The sequence below is a fragment of the Chrysochloris asiatica genome, unplaced genomic scaffold (assembly GCF_000296735.1).
Source record: "Chrysochloris asiatica unplaced genomic scaffold, ChrAsi1.0 scaffold00039, whole genome shotgun sequence".
NCBI lineage: Eukaryota > Metazoa > Chordata > Mammalia > Afrosoricida > Chrysochloridae > Chrysochloris > Chrysochloris asiatica.
Genome location: NW_006408557.1, coordinates 20968879 through 20984554, shown reverse-complemented (window position 1 = coordinate 20984554; position 15676 = coordinate 20968879). Strand labels below are relative to the sequence as shown.

The 15676-nt window shown below is 46.9% G+C and overlaps 1 protein-coding gene across 1 annotated transcript in view; it reads left to right on the top strand.

The window, feature by feature from the left end:
• TBC1D20 (TBC1 domain family, member 20) overlaps positions 1-7719 on the top strand; it is a 50018-nt gene extending 42299 nt beyond the window's left edge. The window contains exons 4-9 of the mRNA XM_006860722.1: positions 3132-3318; positions 3465-3566; positions 4656-4797; positions 6084-6271; positions 6490-6782; positions 7624-7719. Of these exons, the coding sequence (XP_006860784.1) occupies positions 3132-3318; positions 3465-3566; positions 4656-4797; positions 6084-6271; positions 6490-6745 (875 nt within the window). The 3' untranslated portion in view covers positions 6746-6782; positions 7624-7719. The remainder of the gene's footprint in view (positions 1-3131; positions 3319-3464; positions 3567-4655; positions 4798-6083; positions 6272-6489; positions 6783-7623) is intronic.
• The last annotated feature ends 7957 nt before the right edge of the window (positions 7720-15676 follow it).

Sequence of the window (15676 nt, the reverse complement as noted above, 5' to 3'; positions counted from 1 at the left end):
TCTCTAATGGCTAGTGATCGTGAGCATTTCTTCATATGTTTGTTGGCTGCCCAGATCTCTTCCTTGGTGAAGTGTCTGTTCATATCCTGTGCCCACTTTTTAACTGGGTTATTTGTCTTTTTCTTGTAGAGGTATTTCCCACCAACTTTTGAAGCCTCCTCATATATCGGTACCAACTCGCACGTAACAACAACAACATATGTGTGCCTATAACTATGTATGCATATATTTGTGCGTATATGTTGTTGCTGTTGTTGTTAGTAGGTGCCCTTGAGTCATAGCAACCTTATGCACAACAGAATGAGACACTGCCCAGTCCTGTGCCATCCTCACAATCATTGTTAAGCCTGAGCTGCGTTACTGCTGCCACTGTGCCAGTCTGTCTCACTGGGGGGGAGGGGGGTCTTCCTCGTTTTTGCTGACCCTCCACTTTAGCATGGCGTCCTTCTCCAAGGACTGTTCCTTCCTGACCACATGTCGGAAGTTTCAGGTATGAAAAGTCTGCCACCTGGCTTCTAAGGAGCATATTCGGCCTGTACTTCTTCCAACACAGATTTGTTTTTCTAGCAATCCATAATACTTTTAATATTCTTCTCCAACACCAAAACTCAAATGCATCTATTCTCCTGTTGTCTTCCTTATTCACTTGTCCAGCCTTTGCATGCATGTGAGGTTATTGAAAATACTATGGCTTGGGTCAATTGCGCCTTAGTCCTCAAATTGACATCCTTGCTCTTGACCACCTTAAAGAGGTTATGTACAGGGATTTGCGTAATGCATCATTTGACTTCTTGACTGCTGCTTCCTTGAGTGTTGATAGTGCATCCAAGCAAAATGAAGTCTTTACATTGAAGTGCAACCTATACAGAAGGCTGTACGTATGTATATAGGTGTACAGTGCTGTCGGGCTAATGCACTGGACTGCAAAGTCTGTCTGAACCACAAGTTCAGCAGTTCAAGTTCACCAGCTGTTCCTTGGAAACGCTATACAGGGTCACTATGGGTCGGAACCTACTTCAGGGCACATCACAACAACAACAATGCATATGTGTGACTATGCCTAAATATACATGTACATAATAAGCACAAAGTTACAGATACATCTCAGACATACCAGATTGGTTTCCTGGGTTTGGAGGTTTAGGACCATAGTCTTGTGGGATCATATAGTTCATAAAGTATGCTCTACGGTCTATTGGTGACTAGTCCCTGGAGTCTTCAAAGTAGGCAAGTGGCTGTCTAAATATAACTATTGGTCTCTACTCATCCATAACAAAAGAGAAAAGAAAACCAAAGACTCAAAGAAGAAACTAGTAGGCAGAACTAATCACCATGTAACCCATGGCCTCATCTACCTTGAGACCAGAAGAACTACGTGGTACTCAGCTGCCGTCACTGACCATTCTGATTAGGTCCTTAACAGTAGATGGACCCTGACACAGTGGGAGGTAAAAGTGAAACAGACCAGCTGAGACTGGAGGATTCCCAGAGACTATATATAGCCCGAGAGTCTAAACCTTGAACTGAACCTAGCTCTGAGGTCTCCTTGTAGCAAAATAACAGATGGGCTCATAAAATAAAGACTATGACCATGAATTACTGTGCTCCCTTAAAAAACCATCTTCCAAAAAAAAACAAACCATCTACCAGGGAGCTTCAAAAGTTCATGGGAAATTTCTGCTATCTCTTAATTCCAATTTTCCATAAACTTTTGAAGTTCCTTTGTATGAGAGGTCAAATGGCTAACAATGACTTTAAACCAAAGATGGGAATGTAAGGGAACAAGGAAACTAGATTAATGGAAATTAATCAATGAGAATGGAAATATTAAGAATGTTCATACATTGTGAACAATTATCAGTGAATAATTTGTTACCTGCTAGAAATTGTTACCTGGGGGAAAAAAAATTGGCCTGAGATAAAACAGAAAAGAAAACAAAGTTAAATTACAGACATGTTATCCTTTTATCCCTAAATACCTCAGGATGTATTTCCTGCAGACCAGACTTTTGCATAACCACAGTGCAGTTATCGACATCAGTAATAACATTGATATGATAATATCATCTAATCTCTAAATCTTACTCAGATTTTACCACCTATCCCAATAATGTCTCTTAAAGGAAAAGCAAACACAAATGTGTGCATTTCCCATTTTGCTGTAATAATGCTTTCTAGTCTATGACCTGACATTTCGAAGAATAAAAGCCAGTTGCTGTTAGTAGACTTGAACTCATCGTGACCCCGTGTGCATGAGACTAGAACTGTGTCCATAAGGTTTAACAGGAGCTGGTTTTTCAGAAGTACATTGCCAGAACTTTCACCAAGGTGCCTTTGGTTAGCAACCGGGTGTGCTGTTAGCACCTCTCAGGGACTCCTCTCAGGGACAAAACACAAACCATTGCTATCAAGTTGATCCCGATTCATAGGGCCCTCACTCTGTGTGTTCCAGAGTTGAACTACTCAACTTCATAGGGTTTTCTTGACTGTGATCTTTAGCCACGCAGATTGCCAGACCGTTTTATCTGTGGTGCTAAAGTGGGTTTTAACCCTCAACCCTTAGGTTAGTTGTTGTTGTTGTTGTTAAGTGCCATCGAGTCGGTTCCGACCCATAGTGACCCTGTACAGGGTTTCCGAGGGTGTAAATCTTTACGGGAGTAGAAAGCCTCATCTTTCTCCCGTGGAGCGGCTGGTAGTTTCGAACCGCTGACCTTAAGGTTCACAGCCCGATTCGTAACCACTATGGTATCAGAGCTCCTTAGGTTAGTAGACTAGTGCAAACCATTTGTGTCATCAAAGGCCTTACTGCTGATCAATACAGGCCAGTGATAGTATTACATTTTCCCTTAGTTGAGGTTTATCTGCTGTGTGCTTACTCTTAAATTCAAGTATATGCATTTTTGATAGGAATTCTATGAAGGGAGGCGGAGTTCTTTCCAGGGCATCACATCAAGAGCTGCGTGCTGCCACATAGGCCCATTTCTGGCAGCGTCCACGTTGATCACTTGGTTAAGACAGTGGCTACAAGTCCCCTCACTGTAAAATTGCCCGTCTGTAGTTCTTCCCTGTGTGTCAGGCAGGTACTCAACAGCTTGCTGTGTGTTCACGCGCTGCTCTCCTCTCCCTCCCAGATATGCCAGATGAGCAGAGAGAAGGGCTGCAGGAAGAGTTGGTCGACATCATCCTCCTTGTCTTGGAGCGGAACCCTCAACTGCACTACTATCAGGGCTACCATGACATCGTGGTCACATTTCTGCTGGTGGTAGGCGAGAGACTGGCAGCATCCCTGGTAGAAAAATTGTCTACCCACCACCTCAGGTACTAAAGCAGAGGAGCACAACTTGATGGGTGTCGTCCTTCAAGCCTCTCTGTGGATAACTCCTCAGTCCGTTTTCTAGTCAGCTTTAATGGTGTAAACCCCACTCCGTCCTTCATTCCTAGTCTGATTTATCTTTCATCTCTAGGGATTTCATGGATCCAACAATGGACAACACCAAGCATATATTAAACTATCTGATGCCCATCATTGACCAGGTGAATCCAGAACTCCATGACTTCATGCAGAGGTATATACGTGTCTACAGTTACCTGCACACACACTGGATGCTCTGTCTTAGTCCTTATTCCTTCCTCTGCAAGTCTAGTTCAGTTTCAGCTCTACTTCATGTTGATAAGTGTGCTTCAGAGTTGTCCCTTTCAGTTGCCAGCTTTCTGGATAGTTTAGCTCTGTACATAGTCTTTGAGCATTTTTTGGGTGCTATGCTTTTTGAGGATGCAGGAGGCGCCACAATGCGTGTCCTTGAATTTACATCTAGTAAGGAGCTCTGCTGGCATAGTGGTTACAAATTGGGTTGCAAACCGCATGGTCAGCAGTTCAAAACTACCAGCTGTTCCACGGGAGAAAGATGAGGCTTTCTGCTCTGGTAAAGATTTACAGCCTCGGAGACCCTGTACAGGGGTTGCTGAGTCGGAACTGACTCCATGGCACATCACCACCACCAGTGAGAGGTAGATAAGATAAATTTGTCAAAGTAGACTTGACAGTTAATGGCTTCAGAGAAGTGCGGAGTTAGGGGATCCAGAAGCAAGAATGACAAGGCCGTCTGTGGACTGTTCATTCCCCAGGTCCCCAGGAGAAGAGAGTATTTCTTTGTAGGTCTCATATGATTGGTTTTCCTCCTCTGTTTAGTTGGAAATGTGTCCTCATTCAATGCTTCACCTTTTTTTTCTGTTTTAAATATATGGCTGTCTTAAGATGTTTCCGTGTTCTCAGGTTTATTGGAAAATTAATTTAGCTGTGTTTTTAAGCCTGAGAATATGTGCACTTTTGCCCTTAAAAAGGGTATGATTTGCCCAGAAGGAAAATCATGGCAGAGGTCTTTGAAACCTTTGAAGTCGCTGTAGTTGACATTTGTTCAGCTGCAAATGTCATGAGGCACGCATCTGGTGAGGTGCCATGACCTTGTTGTGGTTCAGTCTCGTGGTGGGCACATTTTAGAGGTTTTTTGTGTGTGTGTGGAGAAGACACTGAATTCCTAGGTGACCACATTTTTTTTTTTAGAAAACATATTTCCCACATGCTTCCTTCTCACCAGTCATGTGGACAAGGAAGGTCCCAGCAGGGGACCTAACATCTGGATTTCCTTTGATCCTAGCGCTGAGGTGGGGACCATCTTTGCCCTTAGCTGGCTCATCACCTGGTTTGGGCATGTCCTGTCCGACTTGAGGCACGTCGTGCGGTTATACGACTTCTTCCTGGCCTGCCACCCACTGATGCCCATTTACTTTGCAGCTGTGGTAGGTATGCGCCGTGGACCATCCTCTCGGTTCCCCATCACTCACCCCCTGAGGTCCGGTTCCCTGGAGAGAGATGCCTAGGAGAGATCTGAGGGTCTGTGCTGCGTCCCGGCCTAGTGTCCCCAGCTCCTTCCATTCTGCAGTGTTAATGGGACATCCTGAAAACACATGTTCTAGCTCACTGATAAATTTGGAAAATTCTGATGAAACATAGTTGAGCACATTTCTTCACTGCTTGACTCTGCTGAACCTTCAAGTACCGATGTGCAGTCTGAGTCATCAGTTCCCCAGTTAACATCACCTGGACTGTGTTCCACTGTCAAGCCAATTAGGGAAATGGTAGCACGTGGCTGCTAATTGCATGGTGCCAGCTGTTCAACCCAACTGCTCCTCGGAAACCCTATTCAGGGTCACTATGAGTCAGAATTGACTCAACAGCATTTAACAACAACAAAACAGTAAACTCCAGGGTTAGGGAAAGAAGAGATCTGGTATTAAGATAGAAAATTGAGATGGCCTATAGTAGAAGGGAGTTCTGGTGTGGCACTATAGGATCTACAGTGGACTGCGAACCACAGGTTGGCAATTTAAACCCACCAGCCAATCTTGGAAACCCTGTATAGGGTTGCTATGAGTCAGAACCAACTCAACAGCACACAACAATAACAACATAGTAGAAGGGAAATGCTGGCGGCACAGTGGGTTAAGCATTGGGCTACTAACCCGCTGTCTGCTCCCATACAGATTATTATGCCCTATGGGGTTTTTAGGAGTCAGAGTAGATTTGATGGCAGTGGGTCTTTGTTTTTGTTTCATAGTTAGAAGGTGGGGTCGCCACTTATTAAAAGGGCCTGAATCAGGGTGTGTGGGGTGGGGCCAGAGGAACTCTTCACTGCTCCCTTCAGCACGTGTGGATGTACAGACTAATAGTCCGAAAGGAAATTGTTAAAGGGGAGCAGGGACCATTCCTACTACTGGTTTGACCCATTTCTGACTGGAGCCCTGGGACTCTCAGCAGTCCCTCGTTTTCCTGAAAGAATCTACTTCATTTCTTAAAAGATTTTGCGGGATGTGGTGCAGACAAGTGTGCCCAGAAGGACTTAACAGTTTCATATGATCAGCCTTGTGCGTTCTGGGCACACTCAGAGTATGCACGTTATGATTTCCTAAATGGATGCTAGAGTTTGTGGGAGTGAGTCCTATCTGTGGCCACGTTAAGTAGAATAGAGTGCATGTCATCAAGGCCCAGTGTGTGCGCCTCTGACGCCCGGCCGTGCTCTCCACAGATTGTGTTACATCGTGAGCAGGAAGTCCTGGACTGCGACTGCGACATGGCTTCGGTCCACCACCTGTTGTCCCAGATCCCTCAGGACCTGCCCTATGAGATGCTCATCAGTAGAGCAGGAGACCTCTTTGTTCAGTTTCCCCCATCTGAACTTGCTCGGGAGGCAGCTGCCCAACAGCAGGCCGAGAGGTGAGTGGGGCCAAAGCACAGTTGAGCTGGGAGCATTTGTGTCTGGGAGTGGATATTTCCAGAGAGCTTATTAGCTTATGCCAACAGAATCCCAGTTTTGATTTCATGGGTCTTAACCAGGAAGAGCTCGCTGAGTAATGGATGGTCCTGCCCTGTTTAGAATTTCTCTCCTCCTCACCCTCATGCCGTACCCTTCTCCCTGCCTCCTGCCCTTGTAGAACGGCAGCCTCTACCTTCAAAGACTTTGAGCTGGCGTCTGCCCAGCAGAGACCTGATATGGTGCTGCGGCAGAGGTTTCGGGGACTTCTTCGGCCCGAAGACCCAACAAAAGATGTCCTGACCAAACCAAGGACCAATCGCTTCGTGAAACTGGCAGTGATGGGGCTGACCGTGGCGCTTGGAGCAGCAGCTCTGGCTGTGGTGAAAAGTGCCCTGGAGTGGGCCCCTAAGTTCCAGCTTCAGCTGTTCCCCTAAAAGCCAGAGAGGACACTTCCTACTGTGTTACATCAAGGTCTCACCCTTCCATGGAGGATTGGGAGCGGGTGGAAGTTCCTTTATTAAAAGGGTTCTGTCAAGGGTTTCCTTCCCTGCCGGTCTCCATGGTTTTCTGCCTTTGCTTCAGAGACCAGTAGCAGAGCCTGCCTGGGGCCTGGACATAGAGCTCTCACCCCCTCACCATGGGCTTCTTTCTCTGTGGGCTCTGGCTGTCTCCCCTGTGTTGGAGGAGATGGGTCTTTAGCTCCCACCTGCCTTTGGAGCTGACCTGGTCTAGGCTGCCCTGGCTGCAGTCCCCTGGCTGCCCCGTAGTAAACAGCCTGGCCCACTGACTGTCCTCCTTGCAGCTCTTTGTGTTCTCAGCTTCACACGGACAAAGAAGGAAGGAGCAGCTGTTCTAGAACTCGGACCCTGGAATGAAAGCGAGAGGTCAAAGGAATGTGGAATCTAGTCTGAGAACACCGTTGCCCACTTCAGAGTGGCTCCATTAGCTGGTCAGAGGTCACAGAGGCAGAAGTGAACCAGCCTGTCCTGCCTTGAACTTTTCCAGTCAAGTGGGAATGAGTGGCTGTTTTTAGGACCCAGACTTAGACTGGTTTTTCCTGCCCTCCATCCTTTTTCTCTCTCTCCTATTCCCTAAGCCACATGGCACTGCTTATAAAAGACATTTTTAATATTATTTTTTTAGAATTATATACACTCAACATACAAAGTATCTTCACTTTTAAAATAACAGGAGGATGAACCTAATGTTTCACTGTAACCAGAGTTGCTGTTTGTAAACAGCTCCAGACTTCCACGTCCTCACTGCCTTTCCTTTTCTGTTTTCTCTGAATTGCCTGTCTACTTCTGAACAGGCTCCTTCTCACTAGGTGGGCATCATCTTCTGTGTTTGATTTCTCTCCTCAACTGCTGGGCTCTCCTGCTTGGCTGGAAATGTCATGGGAACCTTGGTGGCAACTGGAAGGGAACCGAGACCAGCCGGCCCTGGCCCGCCCCCGAGGGCTCTGCAGACCTAGCGAACAGTGTTCCCTTCTGGGACAGCTACTCTCGTCAGTGTAGCCCAGTGTACTACAGGCTGACTGGCTTGAAAAAAGTGCCTTTTGCTGCTTTCCAGAGTTGGGATGTAGAGTCTGAAGCAGCCCTGTACTTTGATTGACCTGATCACCCCATGGCACGTTCTCTTTTAGCAGGCATTTCATAAAAGTGAACGTGCCCAAAACACTCCACCCACCTTCCCCCCCAGTGCTCTATTACTGCCCCAAACATCTTGTCCACCTTGTGTGTGTGCACCATGCAGGATGGAGGTGGTAGCATATCAGGCTGAGCCCAACGTGGTTCCAGAGGGTTTCATGGTCGTACATGAAGCCCTTAAAGATCCAAACAAGCTCAAAGTGGTGGGTTCCTGAGGACAAAGGAAGTCTTCTAGGATCTAGAGGTAGTGATATGGCAAATATTCCCCTTCCCCCACAGCAGATTGCCTTCACAAATGGGCAGTGACATCGCCCCCGTGCACTCGTGCTGTAGGAATTAAGAGGAAGAGGAAGTTGGACCATGTCATCAGGTTCCCAAGTTCACAGCTTTTTGGATACCAGGAAGCAAGTGGCATTTGCTTCTGAAGGAAGTTCATGTATCTCAGAGCTTTGCTGACACCAGGTTTTTCCCCCAACCAATAAGAAAAAAGTACTTCTTTTTACCTTTAGGTGGTTGGTTTATTCTGTAAAGAATATGTGTAAATATTTTGTACAGAGCCCTGTATGAAATAAACAGCCATATGTTATGTGGTTACTGATTGCCTTGTCTGAGTGTTGTCCTAAGCTACCACTTGGGAATGGACTCTGTTCTTAAACATCTGTCTTTGATGCTCCCCCATCTCCCATCCCAGGCCCCAAACTGTGCTGAGCTCTGTGGACTCCTGGAAACCTTGGAGAAGACCCTCAGTCTTGTTTGTATTGCCCCTTCAAGAAGTAAGACCTGCACGTTTGAGCTGCTCCCTGGGCACTAGTCACAGCTGAGCAGCACAAGTGGGGAGTGCTTGCCTGCTTTGACTTTGTCACTCGTGGCTGCAGAATGGCACATTCTTTGGCTCCAAAGGCACATTCAGCATTGGACTCTTAACCAGAGCCTGATAAAGATGCCACTCTGTTTCCACGTGGCCATTCCATCAGACAACAAAGGAATCACGCTCTAACAGGGGTGGGGAACTTTTTTTCTGCCAAGGGCCATCTTGTTTATAGCATCATTTATAACATCATTCACGGGCCATACCATATTATCAGCGTAAAAGTCAGTCTGCTGTATTTGGTCAGGAGTCCTGATATGGCACTGTGCATTAATGTGCTGGACTGCAAAGTCGGCTTGAACAGCATCATTGGCGGTTCAAGCTCACCAGTCGCTCCTGGAAACCCTGTACAGGGTCACTGAGTCGGAACCAACTCTAAAGCACTTAACAACAAAACCTGTTTAGTCAGACATTTAATTATCCTGCCAATGTGATGGCTGGAACTGAGGCGTGGGATGTTAGCTGGCATTGATGATGTTGCTACTCGCCACTGCTTTTCTAGGTTTGTGTCGGTCCATCTGTAGTGCAGTCGACTCTGCAGTTTTAAGTTTTGAAAAGAACTGCTCACAGCAGTTCTTTCCGAACACGGACACATGTTTCAGTGCATGGCTCCTCAAAGTGGGGAATTTATCATTGCTTATGTAACGTTTACAGAACTCCAGCAGTGGGAGCTTACTGTACCTGCATTCAGCTCTTCATTGCTTTGCAGCTGAATGACTTCATGTTGTAAGTTATCAGACACATCAGCTGGTTCCACATTGAACAGTGTAATAAAGATGCTCAGTTCCATTTGTTTACTTTTCACATCCTTGAATCTTTTATTAAATGCCTCAATTAGTTTTGTACATCACCAGCATATTCAAGTGTCCTGAGAGGCTTTTGTCTTTCCGGAGTGGGGAAATGCACCATGTTAGTCTGTTAGCCCTTTGGAGTTGCACTTTCCACAGCCTTAGCTTCAGTTGGTTTCATTTGAGTTTTAGTAACTACCCAGCGTGTGTGTCACCAGCAACATGATTGTTTTGCTTTGATCACTGTTCTAATCCTGCATCTGGGATTTGGAACATGCCCAACATTCATATCATCAACTCGAGATCTTTTCTGTGTACAGTCAATTCCTTAATCTTCATCTGAGACTCATTTTTTTTTTTAAGTTTTTATTGTGAACTAAGTGATATTTTTGAGCTCTGGTAGCGTAATGGTTGTGAATCGGGCTGCGAACCGCAAGGTCGGCAGTTTGAAACTACCAGCTGCTCTGCGGGAGAAAGATGAGGCTTTCTGCTCCCGTAAAGATTTACAGCCTTGGAAACCCTGTACAGGGTCCCTATGAGTCGGAACCAGTTCCACGGCACATAACAATAAAGTGATAGTTTACGTGGGAGAACATCAGTTTTACACTCGTTTCATTGCAGTGATTACAACTGAGACTCATTTTTTGGGAGGATTATTGATCATGGACGTGGGGATAAAGAGTGTACTGGAGTTAATGGTTTGTGTCGACAACACTGGAGGCAAGGAATCATCACATCTTGTCTCATCATTACCGGATTGCCATAGTTTCGCCACAGTGCGTTAACACTTTCCCAACAGGTACACTCCCAGCCTGCCTGGCACTGACTGTCTTCTGAGTCACTGCAGTACAGGCAGCCAACGTGAAGCATACATAGCTGTCCCAACATGTGCTCACTCACATGTGTCCCTACTATCTCCTGATGGACATTCCTCCTTGCTTAGCCCTCAAATTTTGTTATTATGTTTCACTTAATATAAATGTATGTTGCTATGGAAAAAGTTCCTAGTGAATTTCGAGTCCTGCCTGTGGTTGACTTGGCAGGTCCCAACCAAATGATTTCACCAGGCTTATATGGCCTGTAAGGAGCTCTGGTAGCATAGTGGTTACGAATTGGGCTGTGAAACGCAAGGTCAGCAGTTTGAAACTACCAGCTGCTCCGCGGGAGAAAGATGAGGCTTTCTGTTCCGGTAAAGATTTATAGCCTCGGAAACCCTGTACAGGGTCACTATGAGTCGGAAGCAACTCCATGGCACATAACAACAACAGTACAGCCTGTGGATCCAACGTTCCCCACCCTTACTGTAGCAATATCCTCTAACACACCCAGCTGTGGGTACTGGGACCCCAGAGCAGTGCTGAGCCTCTTGCCCTAACCCTGGGGGTGGCTGGGTGGATCCATGGGGGAGGCAGGAATACCTGTAGTCTGGGATGTTTGTTGGCCTGTCCCTGGTATCTCACACCAGAGTTACACTGAAGTAGCAATTTCTTTTGAGGGGAGACTCAGGCAGTTTCGTAGGTGCTGATGTTTGAATATAAAGAATGGCGCAGAACTTTGGTAACTGGACACTTGAAGGTATGCAAGGCTGAAGGGGAAAGAGCTAAATCAACCATGTGGGTGTTTTAGGGACCACAGTGTCTAGGAGGGTTGGAGTTTAGGGTCTGTGGATGGGCATTCAGGGTGTAAGCCAAGGAGAGTTTTAAGCACCAGGTGAAGGAGTTCTAATTCCTGTTGGAAATTTAGGGAATGAGCTGCCGCTCCTGCCGCCTGCCTAGTGGATTTCCGGGGTTGTAAATCTTTACGGGAGCAAAGTCTCACTGTTCTCCCACGGAGCAGCTGGTGGATTCGAACTGCTGTCCTTGCAGTCAGTAGCGCAACACACAACCCACTGCTCTACCAGGGCTCCAAGGGGGCATGGGGGTCTAGGGCTATGGATCAACTACTGTCTGTTCCTGTGTGAGCTTGTACAAGTCTGCGTCTCTGAGATTCATTTTCCAGAACAATGAAAGGGATAGATAGTTCCCATCACACTTGGAGGGTTTAAGGACATTTTTGTGAAGTGCCTTACAAATTGGAATCGGAAAATTTATAGATCAGCAAATATGGTTGACCAGCCCAGTATTCATCAGGTTAAGTGGTAATTGAAAGGAAGAAAGTCCACAGGATTTTGCCAGCTTCCACTTAAGATGTTGGGGCCTGAGGCTTAGCCTGCCTTTGTCTTCTGGCCCCTGCCCTATGCTTCCCTCTAGTTTCTGCTGGTGGCCTCCGCTGCCTTCCCCCATCCTCCTGAGGGTCACCTCCTTGCAGGTAGTGTTTACTCCAGACAGGCATATGGTTGGAATTTGTCCAGCAGCCTTTGCGAGCAGGCAAAGCTGTGGGCTTGCCTCCAACTTCCTGCTTCCTCAGTGAGTGGCTTTTCTGCCAACCCAAGACTCTGCAAGCCACATGTCACCCTGGCACAGGTTGAGGTCCTGTCCTTGTCCTTCCCCACCAGCTACAGCTGCACTCCATCTGAGCAACGAGTTCCCACTGGCCTTCCCCTGCTCCTGTCTCCGGCAAGTACAGCTGCTCTCTGAGGAGGCCTCTACGTGAGGCAGACTGGAGGGTGCATGCCCTCATGAAAAGGGACAACCTCCACATGATCTGGGCATTCCTGCCACATGGGAATGAGGACCCAGGATTACTAAGCTTCCACTTCTTACGAGAGAAACTGGACGGACATCCAGAGTCTCATGTAATTTCCCTCAGTGTGAAACTACTGGCAACATGGCTTAGGGGACACAACTTCTGTTAAGAGAGATGGAAAAATGTGAACGTGGGTAGTGGTGATGGTTGAACATAACCAATGTAATGTCACTGAATTAGTGTTTAAAATGCTGAAATAGCCAATCTTTTTGTTACAGCCTGTGGCTCCCCAGTTTCCACCCTCAATACCAAGAGAGTGGTCTCTGCTCAGCTCTTAGTGCCCTAGTTCCCGAGAGATGCCAAGAGGCACTGTCCCCCTAACTAGGGTCCCAGACCCTCCTCCACACCCAGCTCGTACCCTTTTTTCCCAACTTCTCCCTTTGCTGCGCTGTGTTCGCATTCCTGGGGCTGGAAGGCTGCCCAGGGGCCCTTTACAGCTGACTGCTCTGTGAGCCAACACTGGCAGAGCTGTAAGGTATTGTACATGTCACCATTCTGTATGCCTGTCTCTGCTCACAGCACCGAGGACCAGCTCTCCAGTGTGTTGGCATCCAAGGACAGATATCAGTTTCTTTTCAGGGGTGAGAATAGGCCCTTCCCTGTCCAAACCACATACCCCAAATTCTGGAGCCTGGAGTCTCAGCTCTGAGCCAGAGTAAGATGCCCTCAGGTACAGATGACTCATTGACCTGAGAATGAGATTTCAACAGAAAGGCGCTCAGAATGGAGTAAAATTTTACAGAACTGGCATCTCAGAACCCTGATGTATTAATCTGACCAGCATCTTGCTGATTTCTTAAAACTAGGTTGACTAATCTCATTCTCAATAAGCCAAAACTAAACCCACTGCCAACTCATAGCAACCCTAGAGGACAGAGCAGAGCTGCTTCCTAAGGTTTCCGAGGCTGTAAATCTTTACAGGAGCAGACAGTTTCAGCATTCTCCCAAGGAACAGCTGGAGTCGAACTGCTGACCTTGCAGCCAACTATGGCACCCGGGCTTCTTTCACCCTCAACAGTGAAGGAGGCTTCCTGCAGAGCCTCTGCATAAGACCATAGGTGGAATCCTGAGCCCCATCCAGAATCTTCTGAGGTGGGAAATTTCCACTTGAAAAGACAAGCAGACCAGCCTGGAGTGGCTAGAAGAACAGACGATACTTCCTGAAAGAAAAACCAACAGGAAAAATCAAAAACAATAACGGCAGTCTGATTGACTACTACAAGAACAAGCAAGCTGTTCACTGGAGAGCCATCAAGGCAAGCCATCAAGTCCCCTCAGGGCAAACCCCTTCCAAGACTGAAACTCAGGGGAATGCATGAACAGGCATATAATCTTGCTGGTGACCACATTGGTCTACCGATACCAGGAGCTAGGGGAAAAACAGCAATGAAGTTGTGGGCTAAGTCCTACCACATTCCATAGACTCCTGTCAACCTGAGTTGAGACCTGCGTGGCCAGCAGTATAGCAAGATCTGGGTACTCCTGAGCCCACGGACAGGGACATAGACATAGACACAGCGGACTAGAGCAGAGAGTGAAGCGTCCAGCTGTTATGAAGTGAGGGAGATGCACAAGAACACCCATACTTACAGATAGTACCCATTTGACCTGGCTTCAATGACTGGATGATCAGAACTCCACTAAAGGAAAAAAGAAGAGGCAGAAGAGTGCAATTGCTACAATTTGATGAACTTGACCTATACTTACGGATGTAGTAGCTTAAAAGAGGGAACAAATCTTTACAGCAAGGATCATTCCCACCCCCTATGTACACAGGGTTGACAGGGATGGGCAACTTAGACATTGGCTACCCAAAATGGGAGTTGGAGGGAGCGCAACAAAGGCACAAAGTGACTGGCTTACAAGTTTTCAAAAGGGAGCTTAGTTTCAGAGAGTGCGGGGGAAGGCAGAATCTCCACTGAGGGGTTTCCATCCTGTCTAGATGGGACTGATGAAAGGAGATGGGGATGGGACTCTTGTGGTTCAATAGTGAATAACTGCTATTAGAACCGATTGCGAATGTTAAAAATGTAAAGGTAAATGTTTTATAACAAAAGGAAGGGAGTGATCTTGCAGTCCAGGAGCAGAGAACCCTGGGACCATCAAGGGAGAAGAGTGGAGTGTGGGACCCCATCCAGAAAAGCAGCAACGCCAGAGATGGAGGCAGAGATGATGACATAGAGATGGAGTGGCTGGGGATTCTAGACTCAAGGAGGAAGAGGGACTGTGTGCTGGTGGCTGAGGGGCTGACATACAGGATGTACCCTTTGGTTGTTTGAATAGTTATATATTCCTGAGTGCTTTGGTGTGCATCAAAAAAAAAAAAAAAACAACAAAGAGGGATTGGAAGCAAATGCTTTTGAATGATGACGCATGGAGGGGATTGAAATCATTGCAATGAAACGAAATCCGGTAGGATAAATGTAAAGGTGATGCTCTCCTATGTAAACTATCACTCAATTCACAATAAAAATTTATTAAAAAAGAGCAACCCCCAGGATAAAGATTCTTCCAAAAAAGATTTATTCATTCTTCTGGCAAGCCACGTCATATTCAATTATCTTCACCAACACCATAATTCAAATACATCAATTCTTCTCTGTTCTTCCTTATTCATTGTCCAGCTCTGTTGGAGGTCCTTGGCACACTTCCCACCTGTCCAGGCTAATGCTGACCCAAGAGTCTTCCCTCTCCAAAGTTGGGTGCAGGGGTACCAAGTCTGTGCTAAGATCCTGGACTCAAGTTACACCACCTTTCTACCATGGAAAATCGAAGCCAGTTGTGAAGTCAACCCTGACTCATGGCGACTCCATGGTGCAGAACTACACTCTGTAAGGTTTTCAATGGCTGATTTCTTGGAAGTACAAGTCCATGCAGAGATGCCTCATAAGAAAGGCCTGGCAATCTAATTCCAAGGTAGCAGCCATATGTGTTAACTTTATACCATGCGGGCTCTTAGGTGCACGGTCAATACACCAGCTTCCTGTGGAAATTCTCAGGGAGCTTGGGATCCTGCCCATGACCATCTCTCTCCCATCCAGTACATCACACTCACGACTTCCTGTAAAACCATTTTAATGGGCTTATTAGGAGGCAGAGGGGGTGACGCAGACCCAGACCTGGTGGGTGGGCCTTTAACCCTCTCAGCTCTACAGGATTAGCAGCAGTTCCAAGAGACTGTGGGCGTCTGACAGCGAAGGAAGAGGAAGATAACCCCCAGAAAGCCAAAAGGGGAGGCAAGGAGGCAGAGAATGCTTGGTGGGCAGCAGATGAGGGCAGGAGGAGTTTGGAGCCACACAGGAGGCCCACAGAGGCACCACCTGGCAAGGCCTCTGAGAGGCGAGGTGAGGTCTGCCTGCAAGCCCAGGGGAAGGG